The sequence below is a fragment of the Octodon degus genome, unplaced genomic scaffold, assembly GCF_000260255.1.
Source record: "Octodon degus isolate 3935 unplaced genomic scaffold, OctDeg1.0 scaffold00015, whole genome shotgun sequence".
Classification (NCBI taxonomy): Eukaryota; Metazoa; Chordata; class Mammalia; order Rodentia; family Octodontidae; genus Octodon; species Octodon degus.
Window position 1 is genome coordinate 20,922,903 of NW_004524591.1, and position 24,900 is coordinate 20,947,802.

Consider the following 24,900-nt stretch of genomic DNA (forward strand, 5'->3'; position numbering starts at 1 on the left):
GACCAGAATCCTGAGACCAAGGCTGTGGTGGGGGGGCTGCCCCAGGGTCTCCAGCCGAGCCCATCTCCAGCCTAAGTCGGCTCCAGGCAGGGTCTCCACAGCACTCTCCCTCCTCCCCTCGACCTAGCCCCGCCCCGGACGCTCATTGGCCCGCACCCTACCCTCCAGCCTGCGAAGTCCGCGCCGGGAGGCGGTGGTCTGTCGCCTCCCTCCCGCCCTAGCCTGGCTTCGCGGCGGCGGAGGCGGCGCCTCTCCCGAGCACCGAGCCGGCTGGGCGGCCGCGCGGCTGGGGCGGCGAAGGCAGGCTGGGGGCGCAGCGCTCGGCCACCGGGCGGTGACTGACGGCGGCTCCAGGCGGCGCGGTCCCGCGTGTGCACACGCACACGCCGCCGCGCAGGGACACACGGACCCCGGCTGGCGGCCAGCGGACGCGGAGAGCGGATTGGGCGCGCGCTCCTCAGCACTCGCTCCGGCCCGGGACGTCTGGAGAGCCTGGTCCGCCAGGCCCGCAGCGAGCAGGTAAGGGTCCCCAGCGGCTCCTACCCTCCACTCCCAGCAGCCCAGCTCCAGCTCCAGCTCCAGAACCTTCGCCCAGGGGGACCGCGGGCGCCCCCCCTCCAGCCCTGGGGGTCTTTACGGCGGTGGGGCGCGGACCGGCGCTGGCCGGAGCTCCTGAGTCCGAAACGAAGCTCTCGCCCGCCGCTGCCGCCGCTTCCTGCGTGTCATCCCCCTTCCCCGTGACCAGGGCCATTGCTTCGGGAAACCGATCCCCTCAATCCCTGAAGCCCAGTGGGGTGGGGGACGACCCGTCTCGCGCTTCTCCCGGAGCCCAGTAGGGACAACCACGGGCAGGGATGACACTGCGGCCAGAGGGACCCCAAGAGACCTTTATCCTTTGAGAACGCATCAGCGTGGATTTGGAAGGCAACACTAGAGGGTCCCTCGGGACTAGGTGTCGCAGTCTGCACGGGGTTCGAGGGGTGGGCAAAGAATGCGCTGAGGTAGGGACCATCCTAGAACGAGCCTCTGAGGAAAAAAAAAAAAAAAAAAAAAAAATGAACCGTGCGGCATGGTTCCAAAGATCTAGTCCCTCGGTTTCCCGCGGTGCGGAGCTTCGGCTGTCCCGTAAGGAAACGCCCTGTGGGGCCTGTGACAGAAACGCGGCCTCCCAGGCCAGCTGAAGTGGGGTCTCTGCCTCCCGCCTTAAAGGCCGGCTCCCGCAGCAGCCTCGGGGTGTGGGGGTGGTGGCATCCTCAACCCGCGCGGGCTGGGAGGTCAGGAGGGACTGGGTGCCTCGGAGGAAGCCCAACCGGAAGGTGCCGGCATTCCAAGTGGAGCACCTCGGCCCCTCCTGGCAGGTGCCGGGCTGGGATGGGGGCGCTGCCAATTCTTCAGGCCTTTTCTGTTTCAGTGCAGGTGCGTCAGTCAGTCTCCCTTTCTTAGATTCCTCCAGCCTTACAGTGTCCTCCGCCTCCCTCCACACCCCCAACAAAGACAAAAACAAGACAGAGTATTTGGCTTTTTCTGTGAGCAGTCCTGGGCGAGGGTGGAGGTGGAGGGAAGAAGGGGCTGCACAGGATATCTAGGGCAACTTGCCCTGGGGCTGCCGCTGGCCAGAGCAGAGGAAGGAATGAGCATCCTGAAGGTCAGGCCGAAGGCTTTGGTGGCCCCTGGGCTTCTGGAGAGGGTGAGGACTTGCATTTGAGCCTGTGGGTAGGGCCAGCCAGGGCCAGCTAAGTGTTCTTGGGAAGCCCCTCTGAGTCTCCCCTGGGTGCAGGTGGGGCTGGCAGAGCCCCCAGATCCCAGGAGAGTCTGGGGATCTAGGTTCTCCCTGACCTTGGAGAGAGCAGGCAGAGGTGCCATTGGAAATTTGTTGATGGTCACAAATTACGGACAGAACACAGTGGGATGGGCCTTGGACCAGGTATCTAACCCATCTGTCAACAAGTTGTGTGTGTGTGTGTGTGTGTGTGTGTGCGTTGACCAGGGAACTGGTCCCTGTCTCTTGCTTATTTTGCCATCAGTGGCATCTCTCCATGGTGGGGTGTCTGAGATAAGACCTCTGGGAATCTGCCCCTGGGTGTAGGGAAGGTGGGTGCCTGCAGGGAGCCTCGGGAAGGACCCTTTAAGGACTATGCAGATCATAAAGTTCATAAATACCTGTTTTGGTATAAGTTTCAGGTTGGCCAGGGGTGGGGGTTAAGGGCTGGGGATCACTTTGGAGCCCAACCTTTCCACCAAGGCACCCCTTTCTGCTGTGCTACATCCCTACTTTGGGATGTTCTCTTAATTTCAGTGGATCTTTACAGATCAGTATCTGTAATTAGAGGTAGCTTAGGGTTGATGGTCACAGATTAATGGCCTCCCAGGGTTGGACACTTCACTGACCAAGGGCTGGTGTGGATGAAGCGGAGCCACAGCTTGCTGTCTGCCAGGGGGTAGGGAAGGTGGGTGCTTGCAGGCAGCCTCAGAATGGATCAGCACAGGGTGTGATCTCAGCTCCAGGTCTGAAAGTCCTTGCTTACCTGAGAGCCACTAACCATAGAGTTGACGTCCAGGTGACAAGTGCTTCCTCTCCTAGAAAGCCTATGAGCAGAGGTGTGGCACCCTAGATGGGAACCCATCATTGCTTTGTAATAAAAGAGTCTAAGTTTCCCTGGTCTGACAGGGTTGGGCCTAGAGGCCCAGCTGCCTTGGCAACATGGAGGCTGGAAACTCCTCAGCTGCAGTGTGTTTGTACTGAGCTCTGGATGCCGTCAGAGGCACACGGTGACAGCCACCCCCACAATGACACACAGAGAGGGAGTGACACACAGCTGGGGAGGTATGTAGGCTTCCCATGACACCTGCCAGGGATGTGGAACAAATAGAGACATGCGGTACCAGAAGGACAAACAGACATTGAGGCACGGCCTCTGCAGTTCTAGACTTATCAGCCTAGAGAACACAAAGCCTACCTTAACGATGGTCTAACTGCATGTGGACTCAAGTAGAGAACTGTGTGTGTGTGTGTGTGTGTGTGTGTGTGTGTGTGTGTGTGTATACACTGCATTGCAGGAGTCTAGGACAAGGGTCTGCAGGCTTTTGCGTAAATGTAGCCAATATGTTAAACTAGACAACTATAGAGGATATGAAAACAAAAACAAAGCCTGGGCGTATGCTAATAACGTTTATTTGTGGATGCTGAATATTTGAATTTCACGCAGTTTTGTGTGTTGTGCAATATGCCACTTCTTTTAATTTTTATTGACCATTTAGAAATGTACAAACCATTCTTGGCTCTCTGGCTGTACAAAAATAGGCAACAGGCTGATCCAACTGGCCGAGGGGTTTGCCAACTCCGGGGCTATAAGGTGAGGGAGGCGGCAGGGGGAGGCCTGCGGAGGGGCGGCCCTTGGTGCTGGAAGCCTGAGATTCCCAGAGCAGCTGGGTGCTTCAGTCTAGCCACCTGGAGCTCCTGTGCCTGTCTGTTTGGTGGATCAATCCCAGGAAGGCACAACAGTCCCAGGAAGGCACAACAATCCCAGGAAGGGCCCCAAAAGTGCAGGTCACAGTACTTCATCCCAAAGCAGTCTCCCCTTCATCTGTGAGCTATGTACCCACTCAAGGGACCCTGGGGACATCATTTGTGAAAAAATAACTGGAGTGACTGCAGCTGCCTTGCTTCAGAGACCAGCCCCCCAGGCTCCTGCTCCCCCACACCAGCGCTGTTAACTCCCTACCTGCAGGTGTCTTGTTATATCCCCCAAGGCCCTGAACCTCCTTCCCAAACTGCCCTGCAGGCAACTCTGCAGATATCTACCTTGTGTGCTGTGTGCCAGGTACCCGGCTGGCTCCCACCTGCTCACTGGTGGTCAGCACAGAGGGAGGGGGTTCTCTGGCCAGTTGGCAGCCATTTGTGTCCTGGGTAACTAGGTGTGATCGGGCCCCAGCAGCATGTCCAGCTCCTTCCACCTCCATCTCTCCTCTCTCTGTCTCCTTCCTCCCTTCCTCTGGCCTCATATTCTCTCTTCTGCCTCCTCCTTTCCTGCTCCTCTAGCCTTTCTGGGAGTGGGGTAGTGCACCCTGACTGTTCCAGGACAGGTGTGAAAGGGGGGTCCTGAGGACACAGTTTTGCCGAACTTGGAAAAGGTCAGCCCCTGCCCTCTGCAGTGGACCTGGAGGACACTGCTGTCTTGTACACTTGCTCCAGCATCTCTCTTTGTTGCCCCCACCCTAAATCCCTGTGAAGTGGAGGGCACGGGGGTCTCCCAGTGCAGAAAGGACCCCAGCAGCTCTGACATGGGATGGTTTGGACACTGAAGACAGCATGAGTACGAACGAGCCCTTTGAGGGCGCTGGCTTCGCTGTAGAGGAGAGAGGTGGAAGGAAGGCTGCTTCGTGGGAGAGGGCCCCAGGGAGGGAGAGGGTGCAGGGCTGCATTTCCATCTTTCAGCCCTCCCTGCCTGGCTCCCTGGCCCAGGAGGGCGAGGTGGTGGTGGGGTGGGTCCCGCGGCAGTGCCCATCCTAGAGGCAGCATGCAGAGAGCAGTGCGGTGACTGATGTCCTTTTTGGCTGCCTTGTGTCTGGCATCCAAGCTGGTGCTGCTCTCAGGAGGAGGGGTGCTGGGCAGCCCCTTGGGTGGTCCCCTCCTCAGGCAAGGCAGATGAGGGACCCAGGGCTGTGTGTCTGAAGAAAGCGAGGGAACAGGGCTGTCGTTGCAGCCCCATGGGAATCCATGCTGCTTGGGGCAGTGGGGAGGAGGTGTTGGAGCTTTCCTCTGAGGCCCCGGCCATCTGCCCCTAATGGGGTGGTGCAGGAGAGCCCGTTAGGAACAATGGTTATGTGGTCTACAGGTTCCTCCCACTCAGTGTGGACAGTGACAGCAGTCGTGAGTCACTGCCTGCTGTATGCTGACTGATAATGTGTCTTCTGGTTTCTGGGCCACAGTGGCCTGGGTCCTGGCTTGTGGGAGGACAGGACTGGTGTTACTTCCTGCCCCCAGGTGTTTGCTGGGCCCATAGGGTCTATGAGGGCAGGCCTGCCTTGATGGGAAGGGGGAATGGTGTGCCATTGGGTTCCCTAAACTTCCCAGTTCTAGCATCTATTTACATGTCCATTTCCTGGGAGGTAAAACTTAAGGACTCCAAGTGTGACCTTGAGAAATGTCTTCTGACCTCTGACCTCAGTTTCCCCATCCCCACAATGGGTAGATGGCCTTTAAAATTTCAGATCTGAGTGGTGTGTTTATAACTAACTCTTCCTGAGGATAGAGCATACATAAATACATGTGTAGAGACTATGAAAGGTGTAAGGGGACCATGCAGGGTTCCCAGGAGGCTTGGAGTCCATCCTCCTTGTTTGTTCGTTTATTTATTTGCTACAGGGTCTCAGTACACAGCTCAGACTCATAGTCATCCTCCTGTCTCAGCCTCCCCAGCACTGGGATTACATGTGCGGGCCACCATACATGGTTTCCTGGCCTGCACAGTGAGCCCAGGGTTCTGGGGCCAGCACGGCCTGTGCTACTGAGGATTGAAGCCAGGTCCTTGCACTTTCCAGGCAGGTGCTTAGATTGCCAAGCTATCTCCCCATCCCGTCTTTCCTCTACCAGTTACAGAGAGTAGAAGAAGCTTGGGGTCACTTCCTAGATCTACCATGTACTCGCTGTTGGCTGTGGGGATAGCTACTTAGCCTCTCTGTGCCTTCTAAGCTGCAGAATGAGACTAGTGTTAGAAAATACTTCACACTTCACATTAAAGGAGTTCATGTCTATTGCTAGATACAGTGCCTGGTGTACTGAGTTGTTTACTGTTAGCCATTAGCAAATAAGGGTGCAGCGGCCTGCTGGTCCCATCCTGAATGTGACCCTAGGCTCTGGGGGTGGAAGTGACTACAAGAGGGTGCAAAAAATCTGACCAGAAAGTAGCAAGGTGGTGTCAATAGTTAGCAGGTGTGTAGCCCTCAGTGAGTGTCGGACTGTCCCATGACTATTGTATGTACTCTGTAGTTTATTTATATAAATTTGTTGATACCTTGAAGTGGTAGCTGTGAGATAGTCATTACTATGATTCCCATTTTATAGATGAAAAAATAGAGGCCCAGAAAGCTTAGGCAGCTACCCTCAGGTCGTTGGGCTAAAATCTCTAGCTACATGTATTCCAGGTCTGCCACACTAAGTGCTTGGGGGTAGGTTTAACTGTTCTCAAAGCCACCTGACCAGTAGCACCTAGAGCTGGATTTGAAAGAGAACCTGGGGGAACCAGTCATGTCCTGAGATATTCTGCAGTCCGGGCCAAGGAGCCCAGGTCCCTCCTGGAGGTGGGGATTGTGTACCCCTGGACTGCTCCTGTGGCCAGACCCTCACCAGCATCCTGAGGGAGCTGTGAGGCAGAGGGAGCCAGGATGGAGAAAAGGGGGTGGGGGACAGCTGTCATCCCTGAGGCCAAGAGGCGGCTGAAGGGAAGTCAAGGCCCATGGGCTCCAGCTTCCAGCTCTCCTTGCTTTTCTGGGAGTGGCAGGAGGTGGACTGCAGTAAGGGCGCAAGAGACACCATAGTCAGAGGCAAGTGCAGAGGAGGCCTTGTGCTAGCTTTTCTTTTGCCCTAGCTGGCAGGAGAGGTGGCCTCCAGCCTGCCTGATGGCCTGGGGAGTCGACACTCCTCCATCTCAGCCAGGCAGGTTGGGAGGCCATCTCTCTGCAGGCAGGGCTATGGGCTCACCAGGGCTGTCAGAGGTGACTGAACCCTTTGGGGACCACTAGTGCAATGCCAGAGGCAACCTGTGGCCACCAGGGTGTGGAGGGTTTTTGGTGGGCTACAGAGATAAAAGTCTGAGTGCCAGGCATAGCCCAGGCCTCCCCTCCCTGCACAGTCCCCTCTGGCTTGCAGGAAGGGGTGGACCCTGTGTCCCTACTGCCTTGGGATTCTCAAAGCTTCTGGAAGATCTCAAGGGGTCTCCAGGTGAGCTGGGCTTGCAGAGGAGAAGGGCACCCTTTTCTGGAGACTCCCAGCTGCTGTTTTATTTTTCTTTCCTTTTTCGAGCTTGCTCCCCACTACCTGGAGCTCATGGGAGGCCAGAAGAGGCCAGGGCCAGGCAGAGAGCCAGGGCAGGGCCCCTGGGTGAGCACAGCTCTGTGCACTGGGTGTGTGGGTGAAGCCCAGTGGCTGAGACGCTTGGGCTCACCACCTCCTGCAGCAGGCATGTGTGGGTCTGTGGTGCCCCAACATGGACTCCAAACTATTTAAAAGCAATTAGTAATAATAATAATTTTAAACTAGCCCTGCTATTTTGCATGTTCTACTGTATCGCTCTGCCTGTGCCAGTGTAGCGGTGCCCTCCTGGGGGCTGCTGCACTCTCCCTTTCCTTGTCACCAGTGCTGTTTGAGGGAAGGTGGTAGTGACCAGCTTTGCACATGCTTCTTTTTGTGCATGTGTGGAGTCGCTGGGCTGCAGGATGTACGCACTCAGGGTCCATTTTAGGAGCAGGGAGCACTCTTCTGCCAAGAAGGAGAAGGGGTCCTGGGTTGCCGCATTCAATCTTTCTGCTCTTTTCTGGGGTCCAGTCTTGTGTCCTTGTCCCTGGGCACCCCTGCTTCTCTCAGGCTTGAGCTCATAGTCCCTGTTTCTTGTCACTCTATCCTGAGAGCAGAGTAGGGTAAGGCAGGATGAAAGAAGTGTGTGTCCCTTAAGGTGCCAGCCTGGGAGCCTAGGATGAAGAGGCACTTTAAGGGGTGAGTTGGATGCGAGTTCTTGTCTCCCTCAAGGAACATCTACAGTGAGGCGGGCCACCCAGGCTGCAGGGCACTGCAGGCCACCAGACCTCTCAGTGGTCCCAGCTCCTTTCAAAGAGTCACTCCCCACCCTCTCAGCTGCTGTCTGTGTCTACGCTGTCACAGCTGGCTGCAGCGTTCAGGGAGCGCTGGACAGCGCGTCATTCCTGCGCAGACCGGGGCTGTGGGCAAAGCCTGCATTGCTGCCAGCCACATGTCACAGGTGCCAGTGTGACCGCAAGCTCACACTGAGCACAAGGAGAACAGGAAATGTCATTTCTAGGTGGCTGTGTGTGTGTCAGCCACAGCATTGAGGCTGGGGAGAATGCCAAGATTCGGGGTGACAGCTGGTCGGCCGCCGAGGAGAAAGCCCTTGCTGACCCTCACAGTGGGCTGAGGGACTGAGCCAATGCGGTCGCAGTGTCCGCCAAGCCCAGTGCAGACTGGGGGCTCAGCACGGCTGTGGAACAGGAGATAAAGATAGATTGGCCTGGGCAAGGAGGAGGAGGTTTGCCCCGGGAGGCTGGGAGGTAATGACTCACAGGATCTTGCTTTTGCTTCCTCTGTAGCCTGCGGACACCTTGGACTGACGGGCAGCTGCTGGGACAGGAGACCAGCTGTGCAGGCAGAGAAGTGCCATGGCCAGCAACCTGCACGCGTCCCTGGCTGCTCTGCTCCTACTGCCTGTGGTAAGGGCCCATGACCCTCCCCTCCACTACTCTTCTGGCACTCAGCGTCTCCGGAGCCACCATCCCTGAGAACTAGTGGCTTTAGGCCATCCAGGGGTGGCAGCTGCCATGGAGCCCCCAGTGCCTTCTTGGGAAGCAGGGAAAGTCCCCCTCCTTTGGACCCTGAACTGATTGCACAGCAAATTATAATACCTTTCCCTCCCTTTCTCCTCTCTCCCTCTGTCTTTCCCTCTCCCTGCCTTTTTCCATTGCTTTCAGATGGAACCCAGGGCCTTCCCTCCCTCTGTGCTACATTCCTACCCCTTAAAATTTTTTATTTTATTTTTGTTTTGAGATGGGATCCTGCTAAATTGAGATACAGTGAATTGGGATTACAGGTGTACAACACCAGGCCTGGCTCACAGCTTTCCGATCTATTACGGTGGTGACATGGATGGTAACTTGTAGAGTTGTACAACATATAACTTGCTCGGCTGTGTTCCAAGACCTTGGTTAGGGTTGATCTTCTGACCCTCCACCTGTGAGCCCCTGTCAGATTTGGACTTGGAACTCTCTGCCCACTGTTCTTGACTCCCACGGAGAATGAGGATAGAAAGGAGGACAAAGAGGTTTCCAGGCTCCGTCCCACTGCTCGCTCGGGAAGTTTGGACTGGCAGTGAATGAAGCTGTCTTCAGGTTCTCGGGTGCCAGTCCTGCCCCTATCCCGCCTACCTGTGTGAGAGAAGAGTCCATCCCTCTTCCGGGAGCTGCCTGCAAAGCTGCAAGCAGCTGGGATTGGATGGATCTCGAACACGTCCTGTGACAGCTCAGCTGCCTTGTGACAGCCTCATACTCACTGACAGTCCCCTAGGGAACCATCCCTGCCCCAAGAATTTGAGCTAAAGTGACAGCATTCGTAGGCAGCTGTCATGGTACTAATGCACCGCCATGAAGCCACTTGGTGTTGAGTGAGAAACTGTATCTGCCACCAAACTGGCTGTGTGGCTTTGGGCTGCAGCTTCTTCTTTGAGCCTGTTTCCCCTTCTGTAAATGAGAGTGGCCTTTAGTAAAAAGGCCCTCCCTGCCCCTTTACCTGCTGCAGCTGGGGATATACCTCCGTCCTTGCTGAGCCCCCTGAGGAACAAGACAGTGATCTGTCACAGCCTGACTCCTCCCCGTCGCTTGCTTGCCCCAGTACCATCTGAAGGCCTGGACTCAGAGCCTGGCCCCACAGTCTGCCAAGCCAGTGATTTGCAGTGGGTTACTTGAAGTCTCTGTACTTGATGCCTGTAACATGGAAACTGATGATGAACAGTCGCCACGGCACTCTTGCAAAACATACGTACATAACCACAGACATGTATGGCATTCAGTATAATGCCTGTGCCTAGGAGAGAGCTGTATGTGTTTGCTGATAGTGTTACATGTTGTGGAAACAGCCTGTGGCAGGGTGGGCTCTTCCAAGGGTATCCACTGAATTGCTGATGGTTGAGAATCCCCGTGTGGCCTCTGCCTCTCTCCTTTCTGTCCTAAGCCCTCCCCCACATCAGACAGGGCAGGGTTTAGCTGGGAGGTTTTGTCATGCCCTTGGGCATGACACCTGTCACCGTCCTCACATGTCTCCCCTGCAGGCTGCTGCCATGCACTCTGACTGCATCTTCAAGAAGGAGCAAGCCCTGTGCCTGAAGAAGATCCAGAGTGCCTATGACCTGCTGGGCTTGAATGATTCTGCTCTGGGTGAGTGGCATGGGGTGGGAGAGCAGTGTCCCCAGCACATCAGGCCACTTTAGAAGCACGCTTCTCACCTGGACCACCTTGCAGATGGTGGTGGAAGGCGCAGGTCTCTGGGGTTTCTGTATCCTCTCTGGGCAGGGGCATTGGGGTTGTCCTGCTTGGGGCCAGTTTGCCTTGGTGGCTCAAGGCTGTTCTGTGGCCACTTTCTCTCCTGCAGGAGAGATAGAGCTGGTGCCTGGCCAGGGCGGTGGCTGTGAGAGAGCTTACTATGGGTCACTAGGGTCCGGTGATGGCAAGGACGGGGCTGTTGCCCGTGGCTAAGCTATGACAGCCCTGGCCAGGATAAGGCAGTGGTGTGCACTCCTCTTGCTCCTCTGCTCGTTTCATCAGCCAGGGAGAAAGGCAGCAGGCACCTCTGTCACAGGTGGTGCCCTTGCGGGCTTCTCCTGGGAATAGTGAGCATTTGGGGAGGGACATCATGGCCTGTGCTGCATGAGACCACACACTCCGGGCATGTACCATCCTTTGCTTCTCCCTTTTAAGTGCTTATAACACCCCAGATGCCGAAGATAAGCAAAAACTGTCTCCCAACATTGCACAGGCCCCAAGGGAGTGGCGCAGCTCTCGTGAGACCTAGAGGTCCTAGGTAACCTTCTCCCAACTCCTTGCCATGGGAGTGGGACCCTAAGGGCCACAGAGGCGTGGTGTCCTCTGCTTCCTGCTTGAGGGACAGTGGGGGTGGGGTGGGGCGGGGGTGGCATCCTGGAGGCCACCCTCTCCTTCTCTGCCTCCTTGCTAAAGGCCGGGATATGTGTCCCTGAGGGTGGGACTGCTGCTCAGGCCAGAGGGACATATTCCTCCCTCTGGATCTACCCAGCTCTTCTGAGCACCATCTGCTTGAAGACTTTATTAATCTGTAGCCCAGTTAAATGTAGTGGTCCCACCGGACCGAGCTCCGCAGCCAGCTGCTTCAGGGTGAAGACTGGGAGGAGAGCAATTGTAGACATGCCAGCCTTCCCTGCTGGCCCTGCACTTGCTAAGGTCAAAAGTGAAGTCTAGGCCCCGCCAACTGGGGAAGCCCAGGCATGGGCCCAATGCCACACAGCCCAAGGAAGCCCAGACTATCTGGAGACCCTCTGGTCCAAGTGTGTTGTTTGGGAAGTGAGGGTAGTGCCTGTTGGAGCACCAGAGCTGCCTGGGTCCCAGGAGTGCTGCCTCTTATGCCCCAGGGCACAGCAAACAGGCCTGAAGGAAGAGAGAGGTGGGCAGGGTGGGGCAGGGTCCCCTGGCTGTGTGTTGTTCAGTCCTCACTCAGCCTGTGGAGCCCTGTCTGAGGGCTTGCCTTCAGGGATGGGCCGACTGAAGTGAGAGGGAGGTGAGGATGGCCTCCCTCTTCCGAGGGGCAATGTAGGAGGAGGTCTCACTCAGGTGCCCACCGGGAGGAGGATAGGGAAGAGCTGTGGAGAAGGTGGCCTGAAACTCACTGCTGGAATCTGCATGGCAGTGCATACCTGTAAGCTCACTGCTCTGGAAGCCTGCAGCAGGAGGGTTGCAAGCCAAGGAATCCGTAAGAGCAAGAGGCCTGGGGGCAGGAGTCTGACCTCTGGGGCACTGAGTAAGCCCTATCTGGAGGCCTGGGAAGACACGACTGGGTAGGAGGCTGCTGTGCACCTCATGTCCACATCCACTGGAGCAGGACCTGTGAATCAGGGCTGGCCATACGTCACTCCTAAACCCTGAACTTTGGTGGGGCACCCAAAACTTGTGGAAGAAACTCAGCCACGCACTGCTCATTCATTCATTCATTCATTCATTCATTCATTCATTCATTCATTCATTTATTCATCCACCCATCCCCTCCCCAACTCATGGTGGCCCTTCTCACCCTCTCCTTCTGTCTGGTCTGTGTGGGCTGGAATCTGAGGTGTCCGGCCTGGCTGGCAGAGGGCAAGGCAGGCAGAGGTGTCTTCTTGAGGACAGGGTCTCACATCTCCCCCAGCCTCTGCCCTCCTTGAGTCAGAAGGAGGGGTTCTGTAAGACAGGGTGGAGAGTGAATTAAGTAGAAGCAAAGAGCAGTCATTAGGTAGGAAAAAAGACACAGCAGGCCAGCTGGACCACCCACTCCTTGGCTCTTTTCTCCCTACTCTGGGCTTAAAGATCTCCTTAAGGGGTGGGGTTTGGAATGGACCACAGCCGATACTTATATAGACTTCTGTGCCAGGCACTGTGCTGGGATTCTACTCAACCGCCACAGCCTAGGGGAGGGGCTGGGTCTGTTACTGCCCTTGTTTTATAGACAAGGAAACTGAAGCACAAGAAGGTTATGTACCATGGTTAGGGACACCGTGCATTAGGAGGCAGAGGAGAAACTTGAATTCCGCCTGAGCCCTCAACCACAAGGTTACACAGCCTTGGAAGAACAATGCGCTCCGAGTCCCTGTACCTCAAGTCTACCCGTCACCCTGTCACCAGCAGTGGAACCTTTGGAGGGCACTTAGCTCCTTCATTTTTTTGTCTGCATTTCTCCCAAGTATGGTTTGTGCAAGGGACACTGTGTAGCATTCACTAAGCATGCTGCAGGGACTGCAGTTGTTGTCCTGGGTCATCTCACAGTGCCAAGGGTGTCCAGGCTCATCCATCTTCTACTAGATCTGAATTCTCCTGGACAGTCTAGTTTCTCCAGGCCTTAGGTCAGTCCGTGGGGGCCTACATGGAAAGGCTTTTGGTAAGAGGAAGGCCTGGGACCAGCTGTGGGCTCTAGAGGGCAGAGGAGAGCCAGGGAAGGAGGCCGAGCGAGTCAGGGTGCAGTAGTCCAGTGAAGGAGGGAAGGGCAAGGGTGGCGCCAGGGTGCTTCCACACTGCTCAGAGCCATGTTCCTGAGCACTACTCTGCACTGCAGCTCAAGATGAGCCAGGAGAAGGCACCCCACCTGCAGCTGTCCTCCTTGTTGGAGGGAAAGGTCAGGAAGCACTGGGGAGAGGCGCTGGAGGGGAGGGCCCTGAGTGTGTGCCCAGGAGCCCTAGTTCTTAACTGCACCAAGGCCTGGGTGTTTGTTTTGCAAGGGCTGGGATCACAGACTGTCTCAGTCTCCCATGGGCTGACGCATGTCCTAGTGCAGCCTCTGCACTCCCAAGAAGAACTCAGAGCTAGTGGAAGACAGGTCCCGAGGGCCATGGAGCTCCACAGCACTGAGGTGATAAGGAAGGGGGCCAGGGCAGGGCGAGGGAGCCCGCTGGGGAGGCCCACCCAAGAAAGAGGCCCATGGACCCCCACAGGCTCATCTTGCAGGCTGAGGGGGCACGCCTGTCTCAGCTGTGGGAGGTATGGGAGGTGCTTCTCCGGGGCTCAGTTGTAAGCCAGCAGCGCTCCAGCCCCAGCCCTAGGAGATGCCTGAATTTCCCCTGTGTTCCGCTGCAGGCTCAGACCAGCTCATGGGGTCCTTCTCTACTGAAGTCAGGCCTTTTGGCTGCAGAGTAAATGCACATGTGAAGTATACAGTAGTCACCCAGTGTGTCTAGGCCCCTCCCCAGCCCAGTGTCCACAGCCTCTCGGTGGAGCTCCAAGCGGGTCTGTGCTAAAGGCCTACAGGTGATTCCAAAGTGCACCCCAGTTTCAGAACCACTGGCTTAGCAGAGAACATTACCTGCCAGGGCCCCTCCCACAGGTGAGCCAGGCTGGGGACTGCACCTCAGGCCACAACCAAACCTAGGAGCCACAGAGACTGGCAGGTGTGCATTACGCCCTTGCCCTGTGCTCAGGGTGAGCTGGGAGGGCCAGCCCTCCCGTCGCCACCCTCCTCTGCTCTCCCTGAAGACACAGCTGCACCAGTGCTGGTCAGAGGTGTAGTGATGTCCGTGATGTGTACCATGATGTCCCTGAGGTGTATTTGAAAATGAACACAGGAAGCACCCAACAGCTTATTGCATGGCTTGTGAGGATGAGCTCACAGCAGTGCTTTTACACACGCACACACACACACATACACACACACATACACACACACATACACACACACACACACACACCCTCAGTCCTTGCTTAATGATGGAGATGTCTTCTGAGAACTGCATCGCTGGACGATTTCTTTGTAAGAACATCAGAGTGCACTTACACAAACTAGATCGATCACTCCATGTGGTCTCCTGGTTTAATCAAGAACACTGTAAGCTCGGGAGGTAGGAGGCTGCATGCACAGCAGGCTGCGTTGAAGTAGAGCTTTCGATGTGTAGGTAGAAGAATGCGCTGAAAGTGACAAAATGTGTGGAACCCACGTAAGCCCAATGGTTTATTTCCATGTTCAGTGTTCTGAGCATAATTGGTCAGTCTGTGGTTTTTAACTGCTGGCAGCCCAGTAGGTGTGTTCAGGCCAGCACCACCACAGAAGTGAGAGCTTTGCATCACATTGCAATGGCTGTGGCATCACCGGGTGGCAGGAGTTTTCTAGCACCCTGTAATTTCATGGGACCACCTTGGGGTGTGGAATTGGTTGTGGACAGCAATAGCATTCTGTAGCCTGTGGTTGAACATAGCCTTTCTGTATTTTAACATGTTTATGCATAAGTATGTATATGTAAATATTCTATATTTGTATGCACACAGGGTGTGTCTCCTCTCAATCTCTTAGATCTAGGAGTGTGAGTCTAGTCTGCAGCACCCTGGTTGGTTGCAGGGAAGGATGTGTGTGGCTCTATATGTGAGTCCGTCAGATTGCAGGTCCTCACTGGTCGAGAAACAGTCATGCATCTGGTGGCCTCCATGGCAGAAGCCCCTGGAGCTCTGTAGCTGGCTGTGGGGAGTGAGCACTGATGGCTTAGGCAGGGGCAGGGGTCCTTTGTTGGGTCTTGCATGGAGGAGATAGAAGAGGGAGTGCTCAGTGGTGCAGGAGCAGCAGGGAGAAGAGGCAGAGCGCAGGTGGGAAAGGCTGCTTGCTGCCCTGCTGGCTCATCCTCTATGCCTTGCTGGGACCTCGGCTGGATCCCTGCATCCTTGAGGAGGGCACCACTTCCAGGCTTGTCTTCCCAGTGGCTCAGGGGCTGACTGGGAACCAACTGGGAGCAGGGACTCTTGTTCTGAGGAGCTGATTCCCAGTAGGGTCTGATGCTAGTCTCTCAAAGGGCTCCATTTCCAGCCAGCCCTGTGTTTTCCTTTTGCCCAGTCGTTCTTAAGCCCAAGGGTGTCACACTGTCCTTTAGGGACTGTTAAAATGGAGATTGCTGAGGCCTCCTCTGAATTTCCGATTCCTGTGCTCAGGTTGGGCCCGAGCATCTGCATTTCTGGCAGGTCCACAGGGAATGTTGCTGGCCTGGCAATGTCGCACTTCGAGAACAGCCCACTTCCAGGGGTGTGCATGTGTGTCTTGGTCCTGCTCCTCTCTGCTAATACTTACCACATGAAGGCCCTCCTTCTGTGGAGCAGAAGTCCTGGCAGTAAAGTGGATTTCAGCAAATTGAATCCTTTTTACCTGAATTGTGTGAACTAATGGATGCTCCATTCTGATAATACCTGAGCATCCTGGGTGGCTTTCCAGAGGGAGGAATGTGGCTTTGTCTGTCACCGTGGTATTCCTGGTCTCATGAGTTTTGAACACTGTGGAGCTGGACAAAATTATCACCATGACAACCTGAGATTAGCTCCTCATTTTGTTCCAGTTGCAGGCTAATGGCTTTTGCATTCTCTCTCAGTTTGTCCTGCCTACGTGGACTCTCTCTCTTGCTGTCACAATTTGCTGCCATTCCTTGACTACTTTGTGCAGCATGGCCTAGGTGGGAACAGCCCCAGAGGACATGTGGCTGTCCAAGTGGGAAAGCCTAAACTGTTGCAGTGACAAATCAAGTTTAAAATCTCAGAGGCTTAGCACAGGGATATTTCCTGCTAGCATACGTCATAGGCCAGTTTGGTCAGCAGAGTGGAGGTGGAGCCTGGCTTTGCACGGTCATTCAGAGATCCAGGCCCCTCCCATCTTGAAACACTGCCACTCTCAACATGTGGCCTCCACATGTGACTTCCTAGGGTGTTGAGAGAAAGAAGACCAAGACAACAGACACCTGTGAAGGATGTTTTAGAGACGAGTTCATCGCTTCTCCTCACTCTGGGACGTGATAAGTCACATCAGACACAGGAGCACACAGTCTTGAGCACCCTTGCCGGCTATGTCCAGCTATTCTGTCACCAAGCTCTGGTATTCATGCATCCAAATTGTCCTATGCAGGGTTCCTTTCCATCTCAGCCACCATCACACCAAATCTAGCCCCTCTGGACCACTCCTGTGTGTGTCCTGTCCTGACAGTTCTCCATATTTGCTTTTCTGCTCTTCAGATGTGCTATCTCCCCTACCACCAAATCACATCATGTGGATCATTATCTGAACCCCTTTTGGGAGAAGGGTTTCCCTGCAGTTTCCCAGAGACATATGCCCACATCCTAGACTTCAAAACCTGTGAAGATATGATCTTACATATCAAAAGGGACTTTGTTTGTAAATTAAGTTAATGATCCTGAGAAGGGAGATTATCCTGGGTGATTTGGGTGGACACTGCAAAATCATGATAGCCATTATAGGTGACAGAACACAGGAGAGTCCAAGAGGTGAAATTTGTAGATGCTAAGCAGCTGGTTTTGAAGGTGGGTGATGGGTCCATGAGCCAAGGGATAAGGGTAGCCTCTTGAAAGGCAAGGAAAACCATTCTTCCCTAGAATCTCTGGCCTAAAATCATGATGCTTCGATTTTAGTCCAGTGAGACCCATTTCAAATTTTTGTCCACTGAAATGTAAGATAAAAATTTGTGAAGACACCAAGTTTGCTCAAAAAGTTCCAGCAGCAATAGGGAACAAATATATCATTCAGCATGGCATCCCAAACTGCCGGCATGATCTGGGCTGGGAGTGCTGGGAGGCAGAGATGGGCCCTTTCTCTTTGTTCCTGTGTTGCTCTGCAGTGTCTGACTCATTCTTCTTGACTTCATATTTGAATACAGGAGTGAATAAGGGGGAAGGAAGGAGGAAAGGGAGGAGAAAAGAGGTTAAAAGGAGAAGCTGGTGGAGAAGGAAGGAGGAGGAAGAGGAAGAGAAGGAGGTGGGAGGAAAGGCCTGTTCAAGTCTTGGAGTCCCAACAAAACCAAGTTGTGCTGGGCCTGGAGGGTGCATGGACAGAGATGTCAAAGCCAAGGTAGTCTGTGTGATGGGCAGGGACGAAATTACTGGCCTAGCTAGAAAAGCCCAGGGCCCTCTCAAGAGCCCACCTTCTGTCTGCCTAAGCTGCAGTGCTGACTGGGTCGAGGAGATTGTTCCTTAAGCCTAGACATTGGGATGTGGGCAGTGGGGTCATGGGACCTACACCTTGATCCTCACTTGCTGGAAGCTACAGGGATTGCCCCCAGGACTCTGGTGGGGATCCAGGCTGAGGCCAGAAGGAGGCGCCAGGAGGACTTTAAGAGTAATGGCAGGAGATCCTTAGTGTTCTCAGGCCACAGGCGGAGGGGAGCGAGGAATTGGAAGGCAACCCTATCTGCCCTGGCTGACCCTGCGGCAGCTGCGAGTTGCAGAGGATTCACTCTTCCAGAGTTGAGCTCTGGTCACCCAAAGCAGGGGATAGGCAGAGCCCACCATCCTTGCTGTGCACAGCAGGAATGGGACACATGGCCGAGGAGACCAGCACACAAGTCCCAGGCCTCTAGTGCAGCTTCTGTGGGGAGACCCCGCAGTTTCCCTTTGGTCTGCTTTCTAATGTAAACTTCACAGCTTACTTTTCTTCACCCCCAGAGCCCTGATGCCCAGCTAGTGCCTAGTAATGGGAGGTGCTCTGTATGCTACTGTTGAGAGAACGCACCCCATGGCCTGCTGACCCCCAGCCCTGGCGCTCCCCATATCCTCCTGACTCTGCATTCCCCCACCCCTGCTGTCATACTCTAAGGTGGCCCTCTGACCTCAGCAACGTCAGCTGATGTTCTGCATTATGGGGACATCTGTCGGCTGGGGCTCCTAGGGCCTGGGCCAGACACAGCCACACTCCACAGCCAGTCTACAGTCACCATGGGCCATGGCAGCCAAAGATGTGCTGCTGGGTCTCCTGCAAGGACAAGATGTCACAGCCAGCTGGGCATGCAAGTGAGAGGTCCTGCTGCATCGGGTAGATGGGGGTCATCTGCTGTGGCCATTGCTGGGACCTGGGCCAGACCCTTCATCTGGCCCTCAGTGTCCTTGCTTTTTGCTCTACTTGGCGGTGCTCACAGTTCCCAAACTCTGTTCATAAGCAGGATGACACTGGCTATTGTCACTGCACGCACAGTCGACATTCTGAGAATTGGAATGTTCTGTATCCAGAAACTGCAGATACTCTCTGGTCTGCACAGCACCCAGAAGTCATAGACCTTGACAGAGAGAGCATGGCCTCGTGAGACCTGCACCAGGCCCCCTCTCTCCTGCCGTCTTCCAGGTGTCCTCTGGGGCTTGTCAACGGCCAGCTGTCAAGCTTTCATGTCACCTTGCAGGTCTCTGCCTCCTCTACCCACGTGGGAGGCCTTTCTCAAGGGAGCAATTCCTAGGGACGCCTAATTAAAATAATGACATTAATGCTCATGACAGCAGGGGACACACACGGAGTGCTCCTTGTGCTGTTCTGCGAACTTCCTTTGTATGCGCTAATTCATCTCCTCAGCAGGCTGCAAGATGGGCTGCCATGGTCACTCGCTTCCCTGTGTGACACTGAGACCCTCTCTAAAACTTATTTTTATAGATCTCTCTGAGGCTTTGGATCTGACTTCTGGAACTCCATGTCTAACACTCCTCTCCTGCGTCCTCTCTAATTGCATCGTTGCCGCAATCTCTCAATGTCATTTCTATGTATTTTTTTGGGGTGGGTTCCCAGGTGCCCCCACTGTCTTCTCACTTTGTGCCTGGTCCCTGGGTGAACCCTCCCCCCACTACTTTGTGGTATAATGAAAGTGAGGGCTGGCATGGTAGGGTGCATGAAGACAGGTGTTCTAGGCACCCGTGTTAGGGAGCCATGCCAAGTAGTTGGGGTGCTAAGACTATGAAGAGCATTAAGTATATGGGCCATCATTTTGAAAAGATGGATCTTAGGTGGGTGAGCTTGAGGGAGGAGCCCTCGGGGGGAGGGGGGGCTGGAACAATTGTCCCAGTGAAGGAGAATGGGTTCCCCAAGTGTCTGGAAGGAAACCAGCAGGGCTGGATATTGAGTGTGGCGGAGAAGGACATAGAGCAAAGGTGGCCCAGGCTTCTAGCTAGGCTGCAGCTGGTGCTGCACTTGAATTGTCTCGGGCCCCTCAGGGCAGGGTTGTCTAGAGGTAACTAGCTGGGCATGCACTCAGCCCTGAAGAATAGCTAGGGACTGGCGACCGCGGCCTCAGATGGCTTTGCTACCCCATCTGTGCTGGTCTAGGGCAGGGCAGCCACCTGCATCCCTCAGTGAGGCAGGCAGGATCCAGTGCAGGCTGAAGCTGTTCTTGGACTTGACAGCAAGGCAGTCGCTGTTGACCTTGGTGAGGATCAGTTCCATGTAGACGAAAGACAGATATGGATGAGCCAGGGGCTGGAGGCAGCCAGGAAGAGCGTACTACAGCAGACAGAGGCATCAGGGTGTCCCTGAGCCCCTGGATTTGAATATTTGCTCATCAAGCTTGAGATCTTCCTGTTCCTCACAGCTCAGGCCCAGTGAGTAAGCAAGTTCTAATGATTCCCAGAGCCTCTCAGCGAATTTTCCTTCGACCCTCTCAGCTGGATCCCTGTGACACTGGGCTGGCCTCCTGCCGCCCCATCTCTTGCTCTCTGAGCCCTTTCACAGTGCCAGCCGTGGTAGCACAGGCTTCCCTGAAGAGTCTCCTCTCTCCTTTTCTGATGGATGGTGCCCCCCTCCTGGTCCCTGGGTGAGCCCTCCCCCCACTACCTTGTGGTAGAATGAAAGTGAGGGCTGGCATGGTAGGGTGCTTGAAGACAGGTGCTCTGGGCACCCGTGTTAGGGTGCCATGCCAAGTAGCTGGGGTGCTAAGAATGTGAAGAACATCAGGTGTATGGGCTATCATTATGAAAAGGGTGGTGCCAACTTCTGGCTCCAAGCAGCAGCCAACCAGTCCCAGCCCTATTCCTGTCCATGGAGGGGAGAAGCCAGCTGAGGAGGTAGATCTGAGGCTAGACTAAGTGAAGGGGATGGAGGCCACTGGACAAGATGGAAGAGGAGGGAGAGCTGAGGCATGGTGGCAAGAGGGAAGCTCAGCATCTCACTCAGGGATCTTGCCTGGCCAGCATTTCCCCTCCGCACAGTCCCACTGCAGCCACTGGAAAGCCAGATGAGGTCCCCTTCCTCACCCAGGCTACCTGCACTGGCTTGTGCCTCTCCTTCTCTTCGAGGGACCTGCCAAGGCTGTGCCTGCCTCTGACAGAAAGCCTTGCCTTTCCTCTTCTTAAAACACTCTGGGCTCTGCGAGGGCCTGGCATGGATGGTGTGCCATGTATGTCATGGTGTGTAGTATTTGCTTGTGACAGGCCCCACGCTCACCAGGGTTCTCTTGCTCACAGGATGCCCCGGCATGTGGGACAACATCACGTGTTGGAAGCCAGCTCGTGTGGGTGAGGTTGTTGAGGTCAGCTGCCCCGAACTCTTCCAGATCTTCAACCCAGACCAAGGTGGGTAGAGCCCAGAATCTCTTCAGGCCATGCTGGTCTAACCTGTTGCCCTCCCAGGAGCTAGGGACCAAGGATTGGGCTGTCCTGGGGGTGGGCAGCTAGTCCCTTCTTCAGCACTGCCTTGCTGGTAGGGAGGCCGACACCACCAACTTTACTGCATAGTTAGGAAGTTCCTCTGACCTGAGACCCAGTGTGCTGGCATCGAGACCGGAAGCAGGCTGGGCTCTCTGGCATGGTGCTGAACCAAGCTCTACCACTCACCCTCCTGGGGCCCTGCTCTGAGGAAGTCCTCCTACTTGAGTCCCTGGTCTGCTGGATGGAAGTGTGGCAGGTCTGTGAGGATCAAATGAAGTCTCATGCATGGATGTCATGACTTCAGAACTTTGTGTGCTCTACGTGCTCAGGAGTGCTCATCAGCTGACATTATCAGCACTGTCACTTGCATGGCCACGTTGCTTCTCAGAGGCCCAAGGAGCACATGGATGGGGCATGGAATCAGACACCCTCATGCAGGATGGGAATGTGAGGAGGGCAGCACCGCTCACTCGTGTCTGTGCCTACGAACCCCGTGCTGTGGACACAGGATCTCTCCAGGCTGTGCAGCAGCCAGCACGTCTGTTTACTGAGTAAACTGTAAGGGTGTAGGAGAGAAGGAGCTAGGGATGGCCAGATGCGTGGGGTGTTAGGAGCAAGTGAAGTGCTGTGAAGAGGTCTGGGGACCCCAAGTTAGCTAGGAGCCAGTGGGGCAGGCAGTGTGGCTGAGCTCTGTGATACAGGAAGTGAGGATGTAGGCCCAGCTAGCAAAGCGACGCTGGGCCGAAAGGCATGAAGCCTTTACGGTCCCATCTCTGCTGGGGGCAGAGCCCTGTCCTGGCCAAAAAGCAGAGGCAAACTGGCTTTCAGACCAGGGCCTCCAACAACTTTGCCACCACCCTGGAGGGAAAGGGGCTTAGAGGAGACGGCATGGAGAGACAGTGGCATGGTTATGGTCCCAGGCTCCTGGTTGTGGGTCCAGTCCCAAGACCAGAGAAGGCAGATGAACCACGTACCACACCTTCCTCCCACTGCCAGGCCTCCTGGCAGCATGGAAGGAGGGCCGCGGCCGAGCGTTCCCATCCTGAGGGCCTGGAGCCTGGTAATGACCCAGAGCAGGCTGGAGGGGATTTCAGAAGAGGAGCCTCGGAGTACTACAGTGAGAGCTACAGTCAGTGGGGCCAGTCAGGCGCAGCTGGCAGCCCGTGATTCAGCTCGATTCCTCATTCCTTCCTTTAGAAACCAACTTAATCACTTCCTCCGTGAGTGTAGTGCTTTCATTCAGTCATTTATTTAGAGTTTGTTGAACATCTACTCTAGGTCAGATTCCACACAAAGACAGTTTCTTCCAACAACAGCAGCTGCAAGGGCAACGTGAATCCACAGTGCAGGAGATTTCCTTACACTCCACCTTGCTGCAGCCTCCTGCTGCACCGTGAAGGTGCTGATTGCACCTGGTTCTTAATGGCTCATGAGGGCCGGACTCTTAGCACCTCTGTTCCCAAGGCTTGATAGGTGAGACCGTGGCATTTCTCACTTTCCTGTTTGCTTCCCAGGAAATGGGGTGGCTGTGGTGGCTGCGCAGGGTGCTGGCACCTGGAGGCGATGACCTCTCTCCTGGCAGAGGCCTCTGAGCATCTCTGTTCTGGAGGCGGTGGGCCCTGTGTGCAGTGCTTGGGGAGGGGAGGAGGAGGGAGTGGCCAGCGAGAGCAGACCCTGACTTCACCCTCTGCTCACCTCTGCATTTCTCTCTTTTTCTGCTGCAGTCTGGGAGACTGAAAACACCGGTAAGAGGAACCTTGGTGCGGACAGACTGCTGTCCTTCTGTCTATCCCAGAGGAGCCCAGCTTCAGGAGATCCTGACTCTGGCTCCTGGGATCAGGATGGGGTGCAGGTGCAGCGGCAGGCGTCTCTCCTATCCCTCGATCTTCCTGGAAGTGGGGGCACAGGAAGCTGGAGAACACAGCCCTTGAGTTTAGAAGGATGAAGCTCAGCAATTGAGGGGCCAGAGGGGGGACCAAAGGAGTCCTCCAGGCACAGTCATGGGCTTACGCATGGACCTCAGCCTGCGTGTGGTCTGCTGAGAAACTGCGATGCACAGTGAGCAGTTGGGCAGACGGGACCATACGTGCATCAGGCAGCTGAGCATTGAAGGGTCAAGGAGGCTCCCCAGAGGTGGCATATCTACCTGGGGACAAGAATTTAAAAAATGGGGTTTATTGCTAGGTTGTCATGAAATTTTGGCGTAAGAGAAAAGTGGAAATGAGAAAGATCAGGGAAGGAGAGAAATCTCAGGATGAGGCATCTGGAGATGTGGGTTCCCTTTGGAAGAGCAGGTCAGGTGAGTGTGCTGGACAGCGGCACTCCAGGGAAGAGGCCCCAGCTCCACGTACCCGTTGCTGTTCCTTGCCCTTTCCCACACTCACCCATCCCTCCGGGAGCCTGCTAGGTGCTCCCTCAGGTCAGGTGGGGACTGAGTCACAGGCCATTCTGTGACCCTTACAATCAGCATGGCCTTAGAAGGTGCAGTGTGTCAGAAGCGTATGGAGTTGTTGTGTGGCCTGTTGATGCCACCCCAGCCCTCGGGGCACAGAGCAGCCTCAGCCTTGGTGGGAAACAGTGAGTGACATGGCAGATGGATGGCTAGGGTTTCGACCCCTGTCTGAGCCTGTGTTTTGCAGGAAATCTTGGTTTTCCTGACAGTAACTCCTTGACTCTCTCAGGGAAAGGCTGGTCAGAGTTGCATGTGCTGTGCATGGTACTTTGGGGGCCTCCAGCTGGCTGAGCTCAGCTTTTTGTGGGTGTGTGATCTTTGGGTGGGCATTTCTCTGACGTAGTTATTGTTTGTCTCATGGAAAATTGCACTTAAGGATACAAGTAGGACCTGGTACATACAGTTTCTGGGGAGTCACATATCTGTAGAAACCCCTTCACAGATTGCAAGTAAAGATCCCCAGATTAGATGATTCTAGTGAGTATTGATCTCAGTCACATAGAACAAAGGTTCTCAGACTTTAACTGTACATCACAATTATACCCTGGGTTTGCTGAGATACAGATTCTGGGGCCTCACTCCCAGTGCTTCTGATTTATAGGCTGATGACAGGGCCTGAGCCTGTGAATTGCTAGCTGACTTCCTAGGTAGTGCAAGAGCCTCATCTGGGAACCACAGCCCTAAAATTATGTGCTCCTGAGAAGCTGCTGGGGCAAACGAGCCTGAGGAAGTAGGCTTTGTCACTGCAGGGTTTGTCAGTCTGGAGGGTGCTCCATCTCCCAGAGACTTTAACAATAAACAGTTTGGGAACAAAAGCGTTTATGCTCTTCTGAGCCTACACGGCATCATCAAGAGGAAGAAAATAAAAGAAAGGAAATATTTTTGTTTTTCCTTCAGGACATTTTTTCAAAAACTTCTTTTCAAAGCAGCTTCCCTTTCCTTTTCCCACCACCCACAAGTGAGCAAAGGAGAGAGGAAATGAGACTGGGGTGGGCATGGGACTTGGCCAGGTTGCGACGCCACTGGGACTTTTGGACTTTCTGAAGAGTCTTCAGAGGAACTTGGAAGGAGGTCTCCATGGCAGCCCAGGAGAGATTTTCTGGAGAACAGCTGGCTTAGTATGGAGCTACAGTACACAGTTGAACTCTTCTGTGGTCCCAGGGCTGGCTGGGGTTCCTCAGCCTGAGCCGCAGCACTGGGCACTGGAGAAGTGGCTGGGGCCAGTCTCCTGAGTTGGGCAGAACTCTCCTTTTGGGCAGGGTCCCCCTCTTCCTCTTCCTCAGACCATAGAAAATGCATACCTGGAGAGACTGACAGAAGTCTTCCAGCACAGCTCGCGAGGGTGCTGCTTGGACAAGCAGGGGCTTCCCCTTCCTGGCTCCTGCCTCCTGCTCTGCATCTCCTCCACCCACTGTCCTCTTTGCCTCCTTCCTCATCTCCTCAGAGGCAGCCCTGGCTACAGAGGGGATGAATTTGTTCCTCAGTGTGCCCCAGTGTGCCCCTTTTCTGTTGATCTTTCTTTCTTTCTTTCTTTCTTTCTTTCTTTCTTTCTTTCTTTCTTTCTTTCTTTCTTTCTTTCTTTC

General features: G+C 54.9%; 1 protein-coding gene across 4 annotated transcripts in view; it reads left to right on the forward strand.

The window, feature by feature from the left end:
* The first annotated feature begins 299 nt into the window (after positions 1-299).
* Positions 300-24,900, forward strand: part of Adcyap1r1 (ADCYAP receptor type I) — a 49,785-nt gene continuing 25,184 nt past the window's right edge. For all 4 annotated transcript variants that reach the window (XM_023709947.1, XM_023709949.1, XM_023709948.1 and 1 more), the window contains exons 1-4: positions 300-519; positions 8,320-8,439; positions 10,050-10,155; positions 20,683-20,790. In XM_023709947.1, coding sequence (XP_023565715.1) covers positions 8,389-8,439; positions 10,050-10,155; positions 20,683-20,790 — 265 coding nt within the window. In that variant the 5' untranslated portion in view covers positions 300-519; positions 8,320-8,388. The remainder of the gene's footprint in view (positions 520-8,319; positions 8,440-10,049; positions 10,156-20,682; positions 20,791-24,900) is intronic.